Raw genomic sequence first — 20,474 nt, forward strand, 5'->3', positions numbered from 1 at the left:
TGGAAACATTGAAACTTGCCCAGTTGTATGTAGAGCGGGTGTATACAGTCCTACAAAATAATAGCACATGTACAATAAAAGTATAAGTGATAAAGGGAAGATAAAGGGGGAAGTTCTTCACAGAGAGAGTGGTGAGGTGCTGGAACAGGCTGTCCAGAGAAGCTGTGGATGCCCCATCCCTGGAGGTGTTCAAGGTCAGGTTGGATGGGGCCCTGGGCAGCCTGGTCTAGTACCAGATCTGGAGGTTGGTGGCCCTGCCTGTGGCAGGGGGTTGGAACTTGGTGATCCTTGGGGTCTTCCAACCCAAGCCATTCTATGATTTTATGATTCTATGATGTGATTTTAAAATGGCTCAGAAATAGAAATGAGCAGGCAAATATGTATCAGTCAAAAAGAAGAACCCACCAATGACCTTTTTCTTTCTCAATCAGTTTTTAAATTGGAATCCTGTCAGTAAGAACTAGGTTTACATGACAGGTCGTATAGCACTTCACTCAAAACTCTGTCCTTCGCCTTCCATCTTGAGTTCCAATGAAAACTTTATTTCCTACCAGTTTTGTCACTTAAAAACCAGACATTTTCAATGTTTAAGCAGAGAGACAGTTACTTTCACGTAGTAGCCATACTTGTTTACCTCACAGATCCCAGCATAGCACATCTTGACATTAGACTGACCTGAAATTTACAAGCTGGGAGTGGTTACGTAATAGAATATAATTAAATCTAAATATATAATTTAGGAAAGAAAATAAGACGTAAGGCGGAAAGAATTACCACAGGGTCAAATTCAGGTAGTAAATCAGGATGCTGATGGTACAGCTTACTATGCTTTTATTTAAAATACAAAATGGATACGTGGCACTGAGGGACATGGTCAGTGGGCACCGTGGGGATGGGCTGACGGTTAGACTAGATGATCTTAGAGGTCATTCCAACCTTAATGATTCTATGGCTCAACAAACAGGCCTCTGCCAACTGCAGGCCCGCCTCTGTCGGGTCTGTCCCGGGTATTCAGCGGCCTTCGGAGCAGGGCTCCTTCTCCGCTGGCCACGCAGCCCGTGCTGAGTTCCCGGCGGTACCCGGCCTGGAAGCGCTGAGGGCCGCACGTCCTCCCGCCGCTAGGGGCGGACTACAGCTCCCGAAAGGCTGCGGGCGCGGAGAGCGGGTGGCCTCGCTTCCTACTCCGGCGCGGCCGCCACGGCGTCGCGGGAGCCGATGGAGGGCGCCGAGGCGCTGGTGCGGTGTCCCGTGTGCCTGCGGGAGCTGCGGGGCGCGCTCATCAACTCGCACCTGGACCGCTGCTTGCAGGCCGCGGAGGGCGAGGCGCAGCGGGGCTGCTCACCTCCCTCCAAGAGGCCGCGTTTGGCCGCCGCTCCGCCGGAGGGCGAAGCGGAAGAGCAGCCCGAGGAGGCCCGGCCGGCGGCCGCCCCCGTTTTTTCCCTCTTCCACAAGGGCCAGAGCCCGGGAGCCCCCGGCAGGAGGAGCGGGGCCGGGCGGGGAGATGCCGCCGAGCAGCCGGAGGAGGGCGGCGGGCCCGCGCTGCGCGGGGCGAGCGTGGCTGAGCGGCTGGAGGGGCAGCCCCTGGCCGACAGGCTGCGGCCGGACACGCTGCAGGACTACGTGGGGCAGGAGCGAGTGCTCGGCGCCCACACCTTACTGCGGTCCCTGCTGGAGTCTCACGAGATCCCCTCCCTCATCCTCTGGGGGCCGCCGGGCTGCGGCAAGGTGAGTGCCTGCCCCTGCACTGCCCTGGCTGAAGCTGAGCATAGGCTCATGCCTCAGGACCTTGGACTCTAACCAGCTTCATTTTCGAGGCAGATGGACTCCAAGGGAGGGAGTTGTTTCTGTGCTTTTTTTCCTTGTTTGTCATCTTGGCTTCTTCTGTGGTGACTGATCTCCACTGGTTTGTGCTTGGATTACAAAAACACAGCTTGCTTCTAGAATAAAACATGACCCAAACCCATCATCCCTAGTCCGTGCAACTTGGACTTTGATTACACGGGCCAAATTTGGTTCACTGCAGACAGTAGGCTTCTTCTAGTAAACTCCAAATCTATTAAATAAGTGCAGAAGCTGAGAAGCTTGAAAACAGAATAGAATCATAGAATCATTTGATTTGGAAGGGCCCCTTAAAGGCCGTCTAGTCCTGCTCCGCTGCAACGAACAGGGACACCTACACCGAGATCAGGTTGCTCAGAGCCCCATCCAGCCTGAGCTTGAGTGTCTCCTGGAATGGGGCATCCACCACCTCTCTGGGCAATCTATGCTAGTGCTTCACCATCTGTGTAATAAAAAACTTTTTCCTTATATCCAAATGTCTAGGAAATGAAGGAGGCTTATGATAGCATAGCTTGCAAACACAGGTTTGCTTTAGACCAAAAATTCTATCTCCTGACAGAAAAAGACTTTGGTGCGGAATGCAGCCAGCACTGTGGCTAGATGTGCTCTGCTAGGCACCCATCCACCTTCACACACATGAACTACCATGAGGTGATCTTCCAGTTGCAGGTTCTTACTGCTGCGTGTTCATGTCTTACGTCTTTTAAGATAACAAGGACAAATACTGCTAAAATCCCAAAAGGTGTTGTAGTGCAGCATGGTAGTGAAGGGATCCACAACTGGAGTGAGTGAAGGACCAAATAAATGCTTTGTGTTCACTCAAAGATCTCAACTGTAGTTTTCCCTGTATTTCAGATTGGGATTGCGGGGAGAGGGGGGGAAGCTAAGCAGGCAGAATACATGCTCTGTCAGTCTAATGTGTGCTCAGCTTTGAGTTTTACATATATGTGCGTAGGTGTCTTGGCTATGCATAAAAGCAAATGTGGGATATGTGAAATAATGACTATTGAATTAATGCTAGCAGAGGAGTTAAGAGCAAGTTGCTACTGTGTCATTCTCAGTATGCTTTTTTTTGAAGATGAGCGACTTCATGTGCATGGAGTTTGTATAATAAAGCCAGTTAATCGCAATTAATAAGGAGCAGGTATGAGAATAGATGAGAAATGGATGAATACTGTTAGCAGTGATGTACTAGGTTGTTCAGGCTAGACAAAAAGAACCAGCTGGAGAATGTACACAATTGCTACTTCCTTTAAAACAGCACGGTAATATCAGAAAAAAAAAACAAAAAAACAGTAGATGAGGTAGAGGAGCTGTTGGAGTGGATCCAAAGGAGAGCCACAATGAGAGGGCTGGACGACCTCTCCTATGAAGAAGGGTGGAGGGAGTTGTGCTTGGTCAGCTTGGAGAAGAGGAGGCTCTGAGAAGATCTCATTGCAGCCTTCCAGTACTTGTAGAGCGCTTATAAGCAGGAGGGGGACTAACTTTTAAAATGGTCTAATAGTGCTAGGACAAGGGGGAATGGCTTTAAACTAAAAGGGGAAATTTAGGTTAGATATTAGGAGGAAATTACTTGTTCAGAGAGTGGTGAGGCACTGGAACAAGTTGCCTGGAGAAGCTATGGATGCCTCATCCCTGGAGGCATGCAGGGCCTGGCTGAATGGGGCCCTAGGCAGCCTGAGCTGGTGAGTGGAAACCCTGCACACAACAGGGGGTTGGAACTAGGTGATCTTTGAGGTCCCTTCCAGCCTATGCCATTCTGAGAACGGCTTTTTTTATAAGCTCATTAAAGAGGAGGTGGAAGATGGCCAGAGAGAGAAATTAAATTATTAAACTCCCTTATTAAATAACATATTCCCGGGCCTACTTTTGTGTTTCATCATGTTACTTTACCTCTGGTTTCTGGTTGTGTAAACTGTGTGCACTCTCTCTTTCTTGAAAGTCCTTTTTCCTTAAGAAAAGAATGTGTTCCAAACGTGGTCACAAAGTGAAGGTCACATTCAGTGTCTGGAAACTGCGGCTGAGCTCAGTGGACTTTGAGTTGTGTTCTGTTGAGACTATAAATTTTTTGAAAGGCTATGGAAAAGCTCGTTGATGAGGTGGTGACAGCTCACTGTTGTGCTACAGGTCTACTTTTGGAACCTCCTGTGTTGCTAAGATTGTTTTTGAATAATGGGTGATCTGTTTCACGTCATGTTGCTTTCACTCTCCTTTCTCATGACATACCTTCCTTGTTCATACACCTTGAGTGTAGTTGTATTTAGGAAGCTTGCTACTCACTGAGCTTAAATTCTGCTACTGGTCGGACTTGCCTTACGACTTGCATAAGGACTGTCCTTTTTGAGTTGTGGTCAAACTGATGTTGTCCCCCAACAAATAGTTCTGAGGCTTCTCTCACCTTGCTTTGAAGAGTCAGGACCATCAATTCCTGGCTGAAGCAGAAAATCCTGCTGCAAAAAGGTGAACTGTCCCTTCACCGGTGCTTGCTTCTATTTCTAAGATGGTGGAATATAATTTCATTTTGGGCCTTCTTCCTCCCGTGTCATATGAAAGTTCTATACTTCTTCACCTGGGTATTTTTTTTTTTTATTTAATTCCTGTCCACAGAGATTTAAAATGCAAGGTAAAATAATCCTCTTGAAGATTGAAAAAGGAGTTTGTGGTTGCCTGCCTACCTCTTTTCATGTACCATTTCAGATGAATATATATAAAATGTCTAAGAAAATGTTTCTTGAGGAAGTAACCTGAAGTGCGTGGAGGACTGACTGACAGCAAGTCCATTTTCTTTTTACATAAAGAATCACGTAAATTAATATTTGAAATTTAAATGGTCTTGTGAAGAAGGAAAATAAGTACTAGCCCTGTTTGAGGACCTCATGGCACTGATATCTAACCCTTTTTCTACTAAGCACAGTCCTTTTCAGTGGGAAAAATATTAAGTCTGTCTAGCTTCAAATGCAACGAGCTCACATGCTAAGCCCTGTCCATCGAAGAAATTAGCCTTACAGTAGAGGGTTGGTGCTAAAATAGGAATATAATTAGATACGTAGATATGTTGGTCTAAATTCGGATGTGATGTGTAAGATGGTCATTCGGACTTCTTAAACGTCTTCATTCTTCTGCTACCAGTGGAACTGGCTTATTGCTGCCCATCTCTGCTTTCCTCCATTTCTGTAGCCAAATAACATGTTAACCTGTACTTCTTTTAAAAATAGTAAAGTGGGACTAAGTGAAAAAATAAGTGGACCTTGAGTTAATACTTGGGGACAAATTTCAAATGCATGTGTGCATTATTTATCAGTCTGGACTTCTATGCTGGCAACCTGCTTATGGCAGGAGAGTTGGAACTGGATGGTCTTTAAGGTCCTTTCCAACCTAAGCCATTCTATGACAGGCTACACTCTTCTGAGCTAGAAGAGAATCTTTGCCATTAAACTGATGCAAATGCAATATTTGACGTTGAAGATCAAGAATGCTTTCTGAGAATTTTTATTGTGAAATACATCAAAGTTGGGTACCTAATTAAAAATAAATTGTGCATTTTACCGTTTTGATCTTACTTGCTGTAGCAGCACTTGACTATTCAAGGAAACACAATGAAAAGCAGGATACTTCTGTTGTGAGGTGACTTTCTTTTGAGTTTTCATCTGTAATGAGGCTTCTTATTTTAAGGGAGCGTGATCTTTGTACTTGTAATTTATCACCTTAATTTTTTATGAAGTCAGTGTGCTTTAGGTGAACTTGCTATGTCTCCTTGTTTCAGTTTTTACTTTTGTCTATTAGTATCAACTATCAGTGTTCAGCACATGAATGTGTGTTCTGCTTTAAGAAGCTGACTGGACACAGACCAGAAGAAGAAAAGCTGCCTCAAAGAGATGCCGTGGTTATTAACTTCTGAACAGTTAGCTTATTCATCCTGACTATGCAAATTTTTAAAAGCCTGCATGAATCCTGGTGTAATCTGAGTATGCTGCACTATGATTTACGACACCTTAATGCAGGGATTTAGATTTTTGCTTGTCTGCCATGGGGCACCAATTTTAGTAAAGAGTTAGCGAGGGGACACGAGTAACTTGAGCACAGAATAATTTTGCTGCCACAGATAGGGTTTAAGCTTTATAAACCTGAACATTCTGTTTTAAATACGGTAAACATTCCCTCTTGTGTATGCCATTTAACAAGGAAAAAAGTAGGCAACGTGTTTGGAACTTGCTCCCTGTAAATGATAGGACATGGAGCATTCATGCATGATTTTCTGGGGTCTGCATATGCAAGCTTGTACCAAGTTAATATATGCCATGTTGATATGAGTGCAAAACATGAAAAACCACTGACAAGTTGTCCTTGGAAGTTTCCATCAAATGTCCACTGAGTTTATATTTTATTTCTAGGAGACCCTTATATTTCTTTTTATTCAAGACGTTTGTCACGATGCATTGGATGCAGTGCAGATGGAAAATGAGATTTTTATCTGGAAGTGCATATTATCTTTTATGGATGCATAGAGTCCAGAACAACTCTGAAAAATGAGTTTATCTTTGCAGTTGCCTGGGAGAAGTCTTCAAATGCCTTATTTTGTTTATGCCAGTTTAAATCAGGAATAACTTAGTGTAGTACTCTGGGAGGAGAAAACTGCAGTTAGCTCAGCGTATTTGTAAAGCAGTTGGAATATAATGAAACAAACCTGGATGCAGCAAATGGAGACAGAGCTCATTTTCAGGAAATGCTGTGCAGTGACCTTGCCTCTGTTTATGCTTGTTCTGACTTGGATTCTGGAAGTGCTCTAAGCCACATGCTGTTGCTGTTGTTCAGTGACACTTTACTCCTCCAGTAGTCTCACAGTAGGCTATTTGGGGTGTGAGGAACCAAACAAGATGAGTAAGAATAGCATCTGCCCTTATATAAGTGCCAGCTGCTGCCACTTCTGATTGCATTTATCTCAATAGGCAGTGTGTCAGAGCCACGTTCATCTGCTGTCCTGACAATTTCCTTTAGGCATAACCTGACGCGTTGCCTGTGTCTCTTGTGACATAGCGTGGGTTCAGCTCGGTGGTGTTGGATAGGACAGTTTTAAGCTGTACGTCAGGGAGCTGCTTCCCCATCAGGCACCTGCAGGTGCTGACGCTGTTGGTGTTCATCTCAGGCCTGTGAAACTGCACGTGGCCTATTGTAACTGGTCATCAAGTACAGTATGGCCTTGTCCCCTGCTGCCCTCAAAGGGAGGGCTGAAGGTGAGAAGAGACTGTTGATGGTAACACCACGTAAGCAAAGATTTGGAAATCCTGTCCAGAATAAAGAGAGAGGCAAAAATACAGGGAAAGTCATGATCAGAGAGCAGCAGGATGCCAGATCAGAACTCTGATAATTTAATCGAAGACCCCCCAAGTATGTAGATGTAGCTAGCCGGTTGTGCTGTTTTGTACCAGGCTCTGTCCGTCTTTTGTCTTCAGTACTGCATGTGTAATTTCCTCTGTGGAACAAACCAGCAAAATCTCTTGGTGTGGAAGCCTAGATGCCAGCTAGATTATCCATGCTCAGGAATAATTTGTGGTGTGCTGCAGCCTGTACACTAGTACCACATCTGCTTTGGACACTTGAAGATACCTTAGCAGCCTATATGCCCTTTCAGACTTGTTGGGAGAAGCATGCGTGTTGGGGGGGGTCTATCCAGCTGCGAGGGAGAGCTCTTGCACCACAGTGTGTTTCCGTAAAGTGTAGTATGAATGTCAGCTCATCGTGAAGAGGTTGAGAGACATGAAAGGGCTGTGAGACTGTGACACCTGAGAGACGATGTGTTTTCTGTGACTGACATCTGCAACAGCTGTTGTGCCAAATTCGAGCAACGTAAGAATGAATAAGGAAAGACTCCAAGAACAGGAAGCCATAGGCAATTCCTTAAACAAAGTCTACCTCATCTTCCAGTAACGTGAGGTAAGAACGATGTTAGGTTTCACTGACACCTTCTTGACAGGATTTTTCTTAGCTATGATCTGACTATATGTGCTGCTTTTCCAAGTTTTTCAGCTTCTCTTTCTGAAGAGAGCTGGGCAGTATCACCCCTAATACCTAGAAGAGGCTTCTAATGCAATGGTGTTGTTTAATGACCAGGTAAAAAGCTACTAAAATGTGAACAACTCCATGTGTGTAAGTGATGAGTCACTGAATAGCAGCATCACTGAATAGCAGTAGGACAGGCGTCGTTTGTACTTGCTTTTTTTCCTGTTTTCTTCTGGCCCTGAATGTGACATTGCATTGACTAGTGGTAGCACACAGAATGGGAAAATAGGTTACCTTCAAAGAGAGCTGCTCCATCAAGGATACTTGCACAGAAAGTTGTTGTCTCCTACTACAAACATCCTACTACCCCGAGCATCAAATCTGAGTTACTTGTGTGCTCTGACAATGAGAGTTGTGCTTGCCTGCAGGGGCACTTTAATTTCATTCACAGAATCGTAGAATATCACAAGTTGAAAGGAACCCATAAGAATCATTGAATCCATAAGTAGAATCAAAACTTGGAAGCACTGTTGCTGGGAGTGGGTTTGTTTCATTGGTGAGTGGCTTCTTTGGTTTGGTTTGGGGTGTTTTTGTGTGTGTGTGTGTGTGTGCTTTTTTGTTGTTTTGTTGTTTTGCCGTTGGGAAAGGAAATTCTCCTTTGGGTTGACATGAAAAAAATTCCAGGATTGTGGAGAAGAGTTGCAGTAGCTAAGCGTTTGTTCTGTGTGTGGGAGATCTGGAAATAAGTGACCTTGGACACAAGTTGAACGTTGTTAATGAGTCATGGTTCACGAGTTTCTTGGTGTAGCATGACACCGACTTCTGCTTGAGGAAAAAGTAGGGAAAGAAAAATGGAATCGTGGGAATTAATAGGCTTACAGAAGAATGGAGAAGATTTGATCTCTATTTGATAAGCAATTTGATGGGCTGAATGATTGATTGTAAAGAACAGAGAGAAGAGGCCAAGAGTATGTCTGTCTGCATCAAGCAATGCTTTTGAAATACAGTGTATGTTATTATTAATGCAACTTTCGCTGACCCAGCAGTTGGCAGAGTGGGAGAGGTTATGTGCTGGCTGAGGACTGTGTAGCAGATGTCAAGTAGATCCTTGTTTTAATGGTAACTTTCAAACAGATTTCTTTGTCCTTTTCCTACAAATTTCTTTGTATTTTTTTTTCCTAAAGGGTAGAAATACAGATTCCTGTGTGTCCTCTAACTTTTTAAACCATAAAACATTTTATCTGAAGATTATATGTCTGATTTGACTGACTGAAAAACGCAAGGATTCAGTTTCTTTTGGGCTTTTAAGTGTCATTTTCTTTGCTTGTACAGAGATGCCTTGCAAAAATTGTGACTTTTGACCCTTGCTGCAGGGTGTGCTGATTGATACAATGGAAAAAGCCATTCACCCTGTGTGTAGGGAAAAAAAAGTGATCTCTGCGGTCTCGAATGCCTCGATTTAGAGTTGTGTTGACCATAACAAATCTCTTCATCTATGTCACCTGATATTGATGAAGTGTGAGTTACCAGCTTAAGTGGAGCTATAAGAAGAACAGCAGCTTGAATTTTATTTTTTTCCTCTCTCCACTGCTACTATTAGAGAAAGAGATACACTTTTTGTATTCAAATTTGATATTTTGGGAGTTTTCGTGCTTTCAATGGTTTTGAGGCATGAATACATCCTAAATCAAGTCCTTTTTGTAAGGAAACACCAACTTTAATTTTACAGTTTTATTTTCTTAGCATAGTTTCAAGTGTCACTTTTTGGGTTTTTTTTTTCCTTTCTGTTTTTTGGCCTCCTCTGTAGGCTTGAGCACCACTCTGGAAAATGCTTACATCAGTCTTGTCTTCTGCAGCATTCCCAGAAGGGAAAGGGACGGTGCTTTGAGCTCTAGGGGCGAGAAGGAATCTGACTCAAGTCTTGTATCAAGGCATGAAATGATACCTCTTCTGAAGACAGGAATCCCTTACTAAACCGAAAGCAAGGATAAATAGTAATGTATCTTTCCCCTTAGTTTCCCCTTTCCCATCTTAGGCTGGTTGCCATTTCAGAGATGTGGAGATCCTTTAAAGAGACAGAGCAGCACTGTTAGGACAGTGAAAGAGGTCCTGCCAGCCCCACTGGCAGTGGTCTGATAGATGGTGGCTTCTGCAGTCTCTCTGCAAGAGGATCAGGTTTGAAGCACCTGCTGCTTTAACCTCAGTACTTAGAATATCTTCTGAAGCAGTTTTATCAGCACCTGTCCTGCTCCTCAGCTGCTGAGGGTCTCCTGTCTCCAGTGTCCTTGCTTCCTTCTTTAACAGAAGTGATGTTGATGGAGAAAACACCTGTTTTTCTCTAGCAATACTTTCAAACAGAGGTAATACAGCTCAAGACATGCAGATACACCTGAGAGGAGTGATGGGAGGTCTGAAGACTATAGCTGTGTTCAGATGCAGTGAATTTGCTTGCAAGGTAGTGCTGGAGGCTGCCTCTGTGCTTTAGTGGCTGCAGTGAAATTTGCCATAAATAAATGACAGTGTGACAAAGTTGTCTACAAGGAAAGAAAAACAGCAGAGCTGCTTATTAAAACTAGCCAACAGTTTGCTCAGGCAGTACCCTTTACTTCCCTGGGCTTGATTACTCTTGACTATTTAGATTGAGTTACATTTTCTGAAGTATGCATATAGTTTTTCAGTGCTCTCATGCTTTTGTAGAGAACGGCTTTTTGACAAATTTAGTTTTTATGTGTGGTGGAAATAGAAAAAGCTTTAACAACATCGATGTAGCTTTTGATTTCTTAAAGGTGATTGTGCTGTAAGTTCTTCTGCAGGTATCTCAGAATAGACCAGCGATTTATCCTTTAAAGACTCTACAAAGTAATAGTATAGTGAATTGCAGTCAACCCATCTCCTGTGACAACAGTGTATTTGGAGACGAGTTTTTGTTCAATGGTGAGAGAGACAGCTGTCATTGCTGGCATTTTCAGTGTTGAGACTGAATAGGTCTGGTACTTCAAAGTGCAAGCCTTAGAAATGCAGTGTGGAATTGGCAGCTACTCCTGGCGGAAAGTTTTTGAGTCTTCTGTGGGCTACAGTTGCATGAACTAAAATACCCTATTCTCTAAACTGTCAACGCTGTCCCTGTGTCCAAAATATATATCTTTGTTCTTTGTATGCCGTCTTCTGATTAGTATTTTGTGTCCAAAATGATTTTTGTTACAAAGTGAGCTCCTACTGCTTTTTCAGACTACCCTCGCGCACATAATCGCCAACAGCAGCAAAAAGAAAGGCATGAGGTTTGTGACACTGTCAGCCACAAGTGCCAAGACAAATGATGTTCGAGATGTCATCAGCCAAGCCCAGAATGAAAAAAGGCTCTTCAAGAGAAAAACCATTCTCTTCATCGACGAGATCCATCGGTTCAATAAATCTCAGCAGGTATTGTACTACATTGCTTTTTTGGAAAAAGCCTTTGTCAGAACATCTGTGAAATTCCCCACTTTGCCTGAGGATGATAGCTTACTTGGGGCTTTGGATTTTAATTTTAATGTTTGTGGTAAATGAATTATGGAATGTAATATTGATGTCTCTAACTAACGACCAGGCATCAATGTATAGTTACTGCGATTCAAAGATTTAAATACAAGGCTGAGCTGTACCTGTAGTTGACTTGTGTACTGGGCTTTATATGACAATTTTATTTCTCCAAAGTTGTGTTAGTAGTGTTTGCTGTGCATATCTTAATTTCAGCCTCCACCATGGGGATAACATTCTGTGTTACTTTCAAAAAGCCTGGAATGCAGATGTGCATAGGGTGTTTGTTTTAATTGTGTGTTCTCCTCTCTGTGGCAGCAGAGAAAATGAAGGCATAGCGTGGTACTTTGGGATAGTATGTTGCTGCAGCCATCACTTGGGTGTTTCTTTCCTATTTCTTTTCCTAGGTTTTTTTTTTTTTTTTTAAGTCATGCAATGGAAAGCTTAAATTCTGTCCTGACAGTTGAGGACACATCTGTCATCATGGAACAAGGACATGACTATGAAACTGTGTTGTGATCTTCCTATAGTTTTCTGAGATGTTCTATTGAATTAGGTGGAGAATTGTAGCCCTAAGCATTGGTAAAGAGTTCTTCTAACTTCTAAAGAGTTAGAAGTAGCCTCATTATTTGTTATGTTTGAGAAGGCATGTTACCTCTTTAGCCAAACAACAAAACAAAGTCGCATAAGTAAACTGAAAATTTGCAGACTTTCAGTGCTTCCTTTTTAGCTGGTGGAGTCAGTGCAAGCATGGATTATCATGGTGAACAGCCCACCGTGTGCATGAAATTAAATCATTTAATTAGCTGAGCAGATGAGCTACCTTGTCAGTGAGGTTATTTGTCACATCAACAGGCAACCCTAAGACTCACAACGCAAGAAAAAAGTATTCGAAAATGCCAAGTAGCCTACTCACATGGGATGTTTCAGGTTGTCATTGATTGAGATCAGTTGTTTCTGCTTCCCTCCCATACTCAGGACACTTTCCTTCCTCACGTTGAGTGCGGGACGGTGACTCTGATAGGAGCAACGACAGAAAACCCGTCCTTCCAAATCAACGCAGCTCTCCTGAGCCGGTGCCGGGTGATCGTTCTGGAGAAGCTCTCAGTTGAGGCAATGGAGGCAATTCTGCTGCGGGCTGTCAAGTCTTTAGGAGTCCAGGTTTTGGGCCAAGGCAGCCAGCACGGCAGCTCTGCGACTGACAGCGGCAACAAGAGCACAGAGTGAGTACTAAATGGGCTGCAGGGTGTTAACGCGCACAGCCTGAAGAATTGACTGCCTGCCAGGGAGAGGATGAAGCACTTAGGGGGGTGGGAAGAGAAACCCTAGCCACTTCTGATAGTAAAGAAAAGAAGTGGCAGCATATGGCAGGGGCAGCAGGGTGACAGGAGGGAGAGAATTCAGAGCACTGGCTCTCTCCATCCAAAACATAATCTTACCGTCTGGATTAGGAGAGAGTTTTATACTTGGATCTGTAGCTCCTGGCTCACCCCCCCAGGATATTTAAATCCATTCCGCTGCTGGGCATTTGTTGTGGAAGCCTGTAACTGAGTCTTTTTCGTGTCCTAATGTGCGTGACTTCTTGTTACAGTTTGTGAAAGCATCACATTTCCACTTAGTGGTGGATGGGGCATCCCCTATTAAATTAACTTGGAAGTGCCTGACAAAAGTTTGTTGTTTTCTGATAGATTTTTTGAATGAGATCAGAAAGGATGCTACTTTTCCATAGCTGCAGCATAAATGCTACGGTATACTTTGTGGTATGCTGAGGAGGGTGTTTGCTGTGAGGTGTTAATAGATACATATATATTTTTTTCTGCCCCTTTTTGTCCAAACCAGATAGTTATGTTAAACTTCCGGGAGAGTTTGGAATAAGTGAGATCAAGATTAATCCGTGAGGGATGTGTGTTTGACTTTTGAAGTGGCTAGCTAGCAAATAAGAATAATGCTTGGCCCTGTGCTGCCTTCATGAACGTTATCATCACAGTTCCTTCATGATGGTGCTTGTGTGTACTACTAGTCAGTTAAAGTGTATTGATGTGATGGTAATTGTGTGGGCACTGTTTATGAATTAAATGAAAGAGAATATATTTTGTCCTTTTAGTATTATCAGAGAATGTAAGCAGTAAGGAGACCTACCTGGGATGCTGGGGTCAGGAAAGGGAATGAAAGGCGTCGTCCCTGCTTCTGCCTCTTTATTTTTTAATTGTTATCGTTTACTTTTTTTTTTTTTTTGCAAGGTATTGTGGCTTGGTTTTATTCCTTTGTAACCTCTATGTTTTGTGGTGATATGAATCTTGGAAGACAGGGCAATAGAACCTGTCATCTTTAACATAAAGGCACAGCTGTGCTTGTGGCTACGCCCTGACTGAGACTTTCCTTTCTGTGTGGGATTAAAGTATAAGGCATAGTTTCAGCTGCAGTTGTTTGGGTTTGGGTTTCGCTAGATTCCCCATATCTGTAACCTCCTGTTAGCTAGAGATGATTTAAACAGCACGGTGTGGTGGTTAATCAAACTCAAAGAAGTGTGGCAGGCAGACTGTCAGACTGACACACTTTCAAAAATCTATCTGTGAAGAGAGAGTGCCCCACACCAATGACCAAGTGTGTGCCAGATGCTTTAAAGTGAAAATGGTAGTCAGAATTTAAGAGCTGTTGTTGCAGTCATGTTTAACCTTTTTTATTTGTATTTTCTACCACTACCTGTTTTTGATCAGTAGTTGATAAATACTCTTGCTGTTGAATTGGGCTTTTTTTTTTTTTTTTTGAAGCCATTCTGTCCCTTTCTCTGATTCAGTTTTGGTCTCCTTGTTAACTCCTCCTTGCTTCACACCCCATGCTATTTTTGCTCCTTCATTTCTTCTCCGTCTGCCACTCTCCAGGAGCAGCTGTGTCTTCTTTCACCTTTTTACCTCACCGCTTCTAGGAAGTGGAGCTAGCATTAGACACAAGTAGGTAAGTGTCCAGTCTATCCTGGGGAGCAAATGAAAGGGATGTCATGAATTACAGCCGAGTTGGTTGTTCACTATGCTCACCTCTTTCCAGAGTTGGAAAAGGTGCTGTAACACTGTGTGTCCCTAGATGTGATGCACGCTGACTTCAGAAGGGAGGCAGAGGTCTAGCCAAAAGGCAGAAGAGGGGTGTGAACGTTGAATTATGGTTTTAATCTCCTTAAGGAGTGAGTTTCTGTTTCCAACTACATGGCGTGTGAAGTTCTGCATATGCTGCTAGGAATCAGCTTGTGAGATCGTCTTGGTATCATGTCACTTGTGTGACCTTGCTCAGATTTTGAAAAGGGAGATGATTCTTTGTGGTCTCTTCTTTTACCTTGGTGGTGAATCTTCTTAGTTTCTACACGGACCTTGTGTGCTCAGTGAGAATGCTGCCAATGCTGAATGATTTCATTGGTTTTGTTGGCTGTGCACTACATGCATACATAGCAGTTATCATGAAGAAAAGTGTAGTCTACCAGAATCTATTTCCTTAAGTTTTCTTGGTGGCTTTTTCTTGTCTTGCTCCCACTGTTGCTGCGAGTTGATAATAAGGTTAGACCTTGCTTCTTTTTGCTTGTGGCCTATTCTTTCTGTAAAGTTGAACTAGAACCACAGAGAGGCATTACAGATTTTGACATTCTTTTCTTTGCTATGTCTTCACGCTTGTGCCAGGGAGCCTAGCTCTGGGTCCAGCACTCTAGAGCTGAGCAGAGGGGCAAGATCACCGCCCTTCACCTGCTGGCAGCACTGGGCCTCATGCAGCCCAGGACACCATTCACCTTGGTGGCCAGGGCTCCTTGCTGGTTCAGCCTAGTGTCCAGCAGAACTCCTAGGTCCTGTCCAGCTGGGTGGTGCCAGCTGTGGTAGGGCCTGGTGATTTTCCTCCCCGGGTGCAGAAATTTGCCCTTCCCTTCACTGAGGCCCACGGGGGTCCTGTCTGGAATGCAACAGTGGCACAGCAGCAGGAAAAGGGGGTGAAAGCATTAGGTATGGGGAGGTAAGAACCACTGTGCTGTCAGCAACACCAACACATTTTCTGCACTCTTTCCTTCTGCTTCATTTCCATAGTGGAATCGGAAAGTGATGACAAGAGTCCGTGGTGGCTGATGTGTGTCCCAGCTGCCGCACAGCCCGTCTTACCAGCTCCATCGCTGTTCTATTGCTGCCGGCGAGGTGACCTTTTCTTTGGTGATGCCAGGTCCTGGGAGTTACTGGCCTTCTTGGAGGCTCACTGAGTCACCGTAGATGGGCTGGTACTGGCGGGTCCTGCCATAGGCTTTACTGGCTCCTCTCCAGGCACTGCCAGATCCGCAGTGGCAGTGCAATGGGCAGCTCTTACGCTGTGGTTTGCACCTCGTCCCTGTTGGAGCTGGCATGGCTGCCAAAGGGAGCAGAAGGTTTATTAAAGGTGCATTTCCTACAGCTTTTCATTGAGTAATATGGGATTGTTTCTCAGTTTTTCTACGTTTGCTGAACGGTCCCTGGAGCCTTATGTTATTATGAGTTTTTCATTGGATAGAATTTAAAAACTGAAATTCAGATATTCATGTTAAGCTGTTCTCTGTTTTAAAAAATAATGGAATTCAAGCCAAAGGTCACGATATAACTTAAACGTTTCAAAAAGTAAATGGATCAAATGGCTGTGTGCTGTTACTGGGTTTGAGTTTGATTCTTTACACTTCTACGTGTTCTTCCTCTGATAAGTTCCTGCATTTGTCTCAGTAGGATGGTTTGGGACAGGATCTGCTTTTGTGAGTTTGTTATGCCATCACACTTGGTCCATCTTCTGCTTATTGGGGCCTACACATGTCTTGTTAGCGCTGTCAGGAGTGCTGATTTATGGTCATGGAAATAAAGTTGCATTTCTACGCCCTCCCCCAGGGCCAGAAGAGAAAGAAAGCAGTATGGGTAGGGACGGCAGCGCCAACAGCATTGTCAATGACACAGAGACAGTTTCTTTTTTTTCTTAATTTATGTTTATTTTCTCTCAGAGCAGCAGGCCGAGAGGTAGATGTTGACCTCCCAGCCTGCCGGAGCCATGCTCTGATGGCAGTGGAGTGTCAGCCTAGCGTCGCCGCCGGGGCCGCCTCTTGCGAGGTGGGGATGAGTCCTGGGGGCTGCTTTGGGCCTTCCTCTTCAGGGGGCGCTGGTGCCCCCCACGCGAATGATCCCTGCCCTGGGCGGAGGGGCCCGCTGCCAGCGCCTGCCCTGGCTCCTCCTGCAGCTCCTCCTCTGAGGATGCGGTGGCGGTGCTGGGGTGCCCCGGTCCCCCAGTAGAGCTGCCTGGCAGCTCCTCGGTGCTGGGCCCTGCAGGGCTGGTGGAGCGACCTGGGCCCAAGGCAGGAGGCTCCTGATGGGAGGCGCTGGGGCTGGGGCTGGCTGCAGGGCTGTCCTCCAGTCCTCCTGCAGCACGGCTGTCCTGGTGGTCCAGCTGGTGGCGGATCTCAGGGCCGTACAGGGCTGCGGCGGTGCTGATGAGCCTCCTCACAAAGGGCACCACATCGCCGTTGGTGACTGGCTGCAGCTCCCGCACCAAGGCCGCCTGGTCGAGCCCATGCTCGCAGAGGAAGTTGACAGTGGTGCACTGTCCCACGTACACTTCCCACCAGTCACTGCTGGACAGCTCCTGGATCTCTTCCTGCAGCCACTGGAGCAGGGGTGCGAGGTCTTCTGGATGTTCTCTGAAGAAGGCAGCCCAGACCTCAGGTGGGAAGTTGTGCTCAGGAGGGATGAGCACTGGCTCTGCAGGCCCCTGCTCGTCCTGCAGGCCGTGATCTGAGTGTTCTGTGGGCTGCGGGACAGAGCACTCGAGATAATCGTCATCCGACCTCACCGAGTATCGGATCGTGATAATTTTGTGCCCGCATATGGCACAGCTCGGCTTCTTTTGTGCCCACCAGATGGCACAGCCGTAGCAAAGCTGGTGCTTGCAGGGGGTGACACAGGCGACATCCTGCCGGCCTTGCCCACAGACGGGGCAGGTCCAGTTGGATGGCACGTCCATGGCCCCGGGCTGTGCGGTGGGCTGGGGAGAGCTGAGGTCGGGAAGCTGCTCCCCTCAGTGCTGCTGCAGCAGGCAGAAGTTGTTATGAACTGCAAAAGAGAGAAAGAGAGGCCACGGTCACTCGGTGCCCCAGGGGCAGGCAGCAGTGATGCCCTGGTTCCTCCACAGGAAACCCTTCCCTTTTCTGTTCCCCACCAGCCACCACAGGGGCCGTGTCCTGCGCCGCTCACCTCTGCTGCTGCAAGTGCACCCTGTGCGGCCCCAGCTGCCTGAGCCAGGCAGGGCTGGGGGAAACGCTGGTGATACTGTGGGATGGGCAGCAAGAACTGCTGCCAGCAGCCCCACAGCACAACCCAACCAACTCGTTGCGTGCTCCAAGTCTCGCAGCTATGCTCAACTGGAGTCCAGGCACAAGTACACGCTGGCCTCTGCCGGCGCCCAAATCTGTACAGCTAGGGCGAGGGAGGTCACATTCATCACCATGACTGACATCACAACCTGTTGGACAGTGACCTCACGGTCCATGGCTGCATGTATGGGGGCACCAGCCTGGGCCTCCATTGCCCTCCATCATTCCGTGATTTTCCTTTGTAATGGTGATATACTTGGGGAAATAAAAATTGCACGTTTCTACTGCACGTGTGACTTGTAACCAGCTTGTCATTATTTGGTGCCAAAGATGACCTGACAAAGCTAGACAGGTTCAAGATGTGGCAACGAATGCCATTGCGGCTGGCCTGAGGAGCAGCTCCTCAAAGTCACTGTTTGCCCGCACAGGGTGGTTATTGGACTGCACGCCCTGTTTGCAAAGCACACACTGTGGCCTGCTGCTTGTCCACCACTGGATGCAGTGGAAACAAAACTGGTGGCAGCATGGCATGGTGGTGTATGCCACGCTGTCCTGGTTCTCCAGGCATATGGGGCAGCGGGTGTCTAATGCTGCCTCCATGCTTCCACCAGTGGCATTGGGCTTGGGGGAGCGGGAGATGGCAATGTGCTCCCCAGCGGAGATGCTGTGGCAGCAGGTGTCACGCTGGAAGAGGACAAGAGAACCCCACGGGCATGGTCCGGCCTGGGGACGGTCCCTCAAGAAGCTCCCCCCCAGCTGCCGGCATGAGGCATTGCCATGCTGCCTACCTGCGCTGCTGCACACGCCTCTCCACAATGTCCCGGCTGCCTGCTCCCAGCAGGGTCGGGGTAAAGCACGAGTGGCTCTGAGACGGCCGCTGAGCGCTGCGCTAGCAGCACCCAGAGCACGTTCCAGCTCCAAAGCTCGCCCTGTCCACACTCCAGTCCTCGCACACACGCTCGGTTGGAGGCCAGGCACGAACTGCTGGGCTGGGCAGCCGCGCCTGTGTTAAAGCAGCACAGGCTGAGCAGTCACAATCCATCTCACGGAGATGTCACAAACCATCACTTGGCCGTGTTGCTGGTCCTCACCTTCACTTGGGACATCACCACCCGTCCCACAGTGATGCCGCCCTCCATTGCTTGGTCATCACTGTGAGCCAGCCTCACCTGCTGCACGTGCGCCAGCAGCGCTCCAGCCCCAGCCCACATTTCTGGGCTTTCCCCTTCACTGCTGCCCGCTCCATTCCCCCCCACATCTTGTGTGCTTGGCATCCGTGTTTCACACCAACCACTGGTGCATGGGCCGTGTCTTCCCACAGGACCCATCGGGTTGCTCTGGCTGTGGCATGCAGCCCCCAGCATGTACAGCAAGAAGGTTTGTTCAACAAAATTTCACGCATCCCTCTGTCTCTCAGACTAGATGATCTCAGAGGACTTCTCCAGTCTTACTGATTCTCTGATTGTATACCACCGACATCCAAGATCGCTGTTGAGTGAACGTTTCACTTCAGTGGAACATAAGGTCATGCCGGTGTCCCCAACGCTGACAGCATTCCTTCGCTGCAGCGTTTATTGTTTTCTTTTTGATCTTAGGTGTGCAGTGGTCTGGTCTGCTGAAAAGTCAGCCACTGCAGAAACAGCGTATGGCTGCTAGTTAGCTTGAGCAGGGTAGCAAAAGAGGACCACGTTTGACTAGAATAGAGAACTAGAATTACCAATAGTTTTTTTGTTGCTGTGATGCTGAGTAGCCACCGGGGCAGCTGTCTGGGGTTGTCAGAGCGCTGTCGAATTGACTGGCCACCAGTGAATAGGATGTGTGTGCACCTTGGCTGAAAATTGCCACCATCGCAGGAACACAGGGCAGTCACAGCTGGTTTTGTTTGGTAACTGCACGGGGTTTGCTTGCTTTGTACTCTGTGCACTTTCATTTCCAGGCGTACAGCGGTTACCTGAGGCATGTCAGGGATTGCTGTCCTGATCCTGCTTAGTTTGTGAAATGTGATGAAATAGAAGCCTAACGTGCTTCACGTGTCACTTGTGATCTTTTGCTGTTCAGCTGATATTGCCACGTCCCCACTAAGTGGATGAGGAGGCTCTGCTGACTTCCCACACTGAGGTGCTGGAAGGTTTATTAAAGGTGCACTTGCTACAGCTTTTCATTGCTTTGAATAATATGGGATTGTTTCTCACTTTTTCTACATCTGCTGAATGGTACCTGGTGCCTCATGTTATTTGGATTGTTTCCTTTGGACAGATCTTAAAAACTGAAATTCAGATACCTCATATTAAGTTGTTCTCCATTTTAAAAAATCATGGAATTCAAGCCAAAGATCGTGATATAACTTAAACGTTTCAGAAAATATGTAGATCAAATGGCTCTGTGCAGTTACTGGGTTTGAGGTTGATTCTTTATGCTTCTGTGTGTTCTTCCTCTGATATGTTCCTGCATTTGTCACAGTGGAATGGTGCATGATAATGTTATTTAATCAAGTATATTCTCTGCTACAAAACACTTTTTCCACGGTCACCACTATTAGCTATGTGTTTTTGCCAGCAATGAACAAGTGCCTACATGCCACGCTTGTAAAGATCTGCACCAGCACTCGGAGTTGATAGTATGTCCAGATTCCAGGAAATCCAGAAGGATCATCCCTTTCTGTATGGGAATTTTTGAGTTCTTTCTTTCCTTCTTTCTTTCCTTCTTTCTTTCCTTCTTTCTTTCCTTCTTTCTTTCCTTCTTTCTTTCCTTCTTTCTTTCCTTCTTTCTTTCCTTC

The 20,474-nt window shown here is 46.2% G+C and overlaps 1 protein-coding gene across 1 annotated transcript in view; it reads left to right on the forward strand.

Annotated features, from left to right (window-relative positions):
* The window catches only part of WRNIP1 (Werner helicase interacting protein 1), a 29,109-nt gene continuing 9,765 nt past the window's right edge, over nt 1,131-20,474 (forward strand). Inside the window, exons 1-3 of the mRNA XM_021387200.1 lie at nt 1,131-1,725; nt 11,065-11,256; nt 12,331-12,575. Of these exons, the coding sequence (XP_021242875.1) occupies nt 1,216-1,725; nt 11,065-11,256; nt 12,331-12,575 (947 nt within the window). The 5' untranslated portion in view covers nt 1,131-1,215. The remainder of the gene's footprint in view (nt 1,726-11,064; nt 11,257-12,330; nt 12,576-20,474) is intronic.

This window comes from Numida meleagris, chromosome 2 (genome assembly GCF_002078875.1).
Source record: "Numida meleagris isolate 19003 breed g44 Domestic line chromosome 2, NumMel1.0, whole genome shotgun sequence".
NCBI lineage: Eukaryota > Metazoa > Chordata > Aves > Galliformes > Numididae > Numida > Numida meleagris.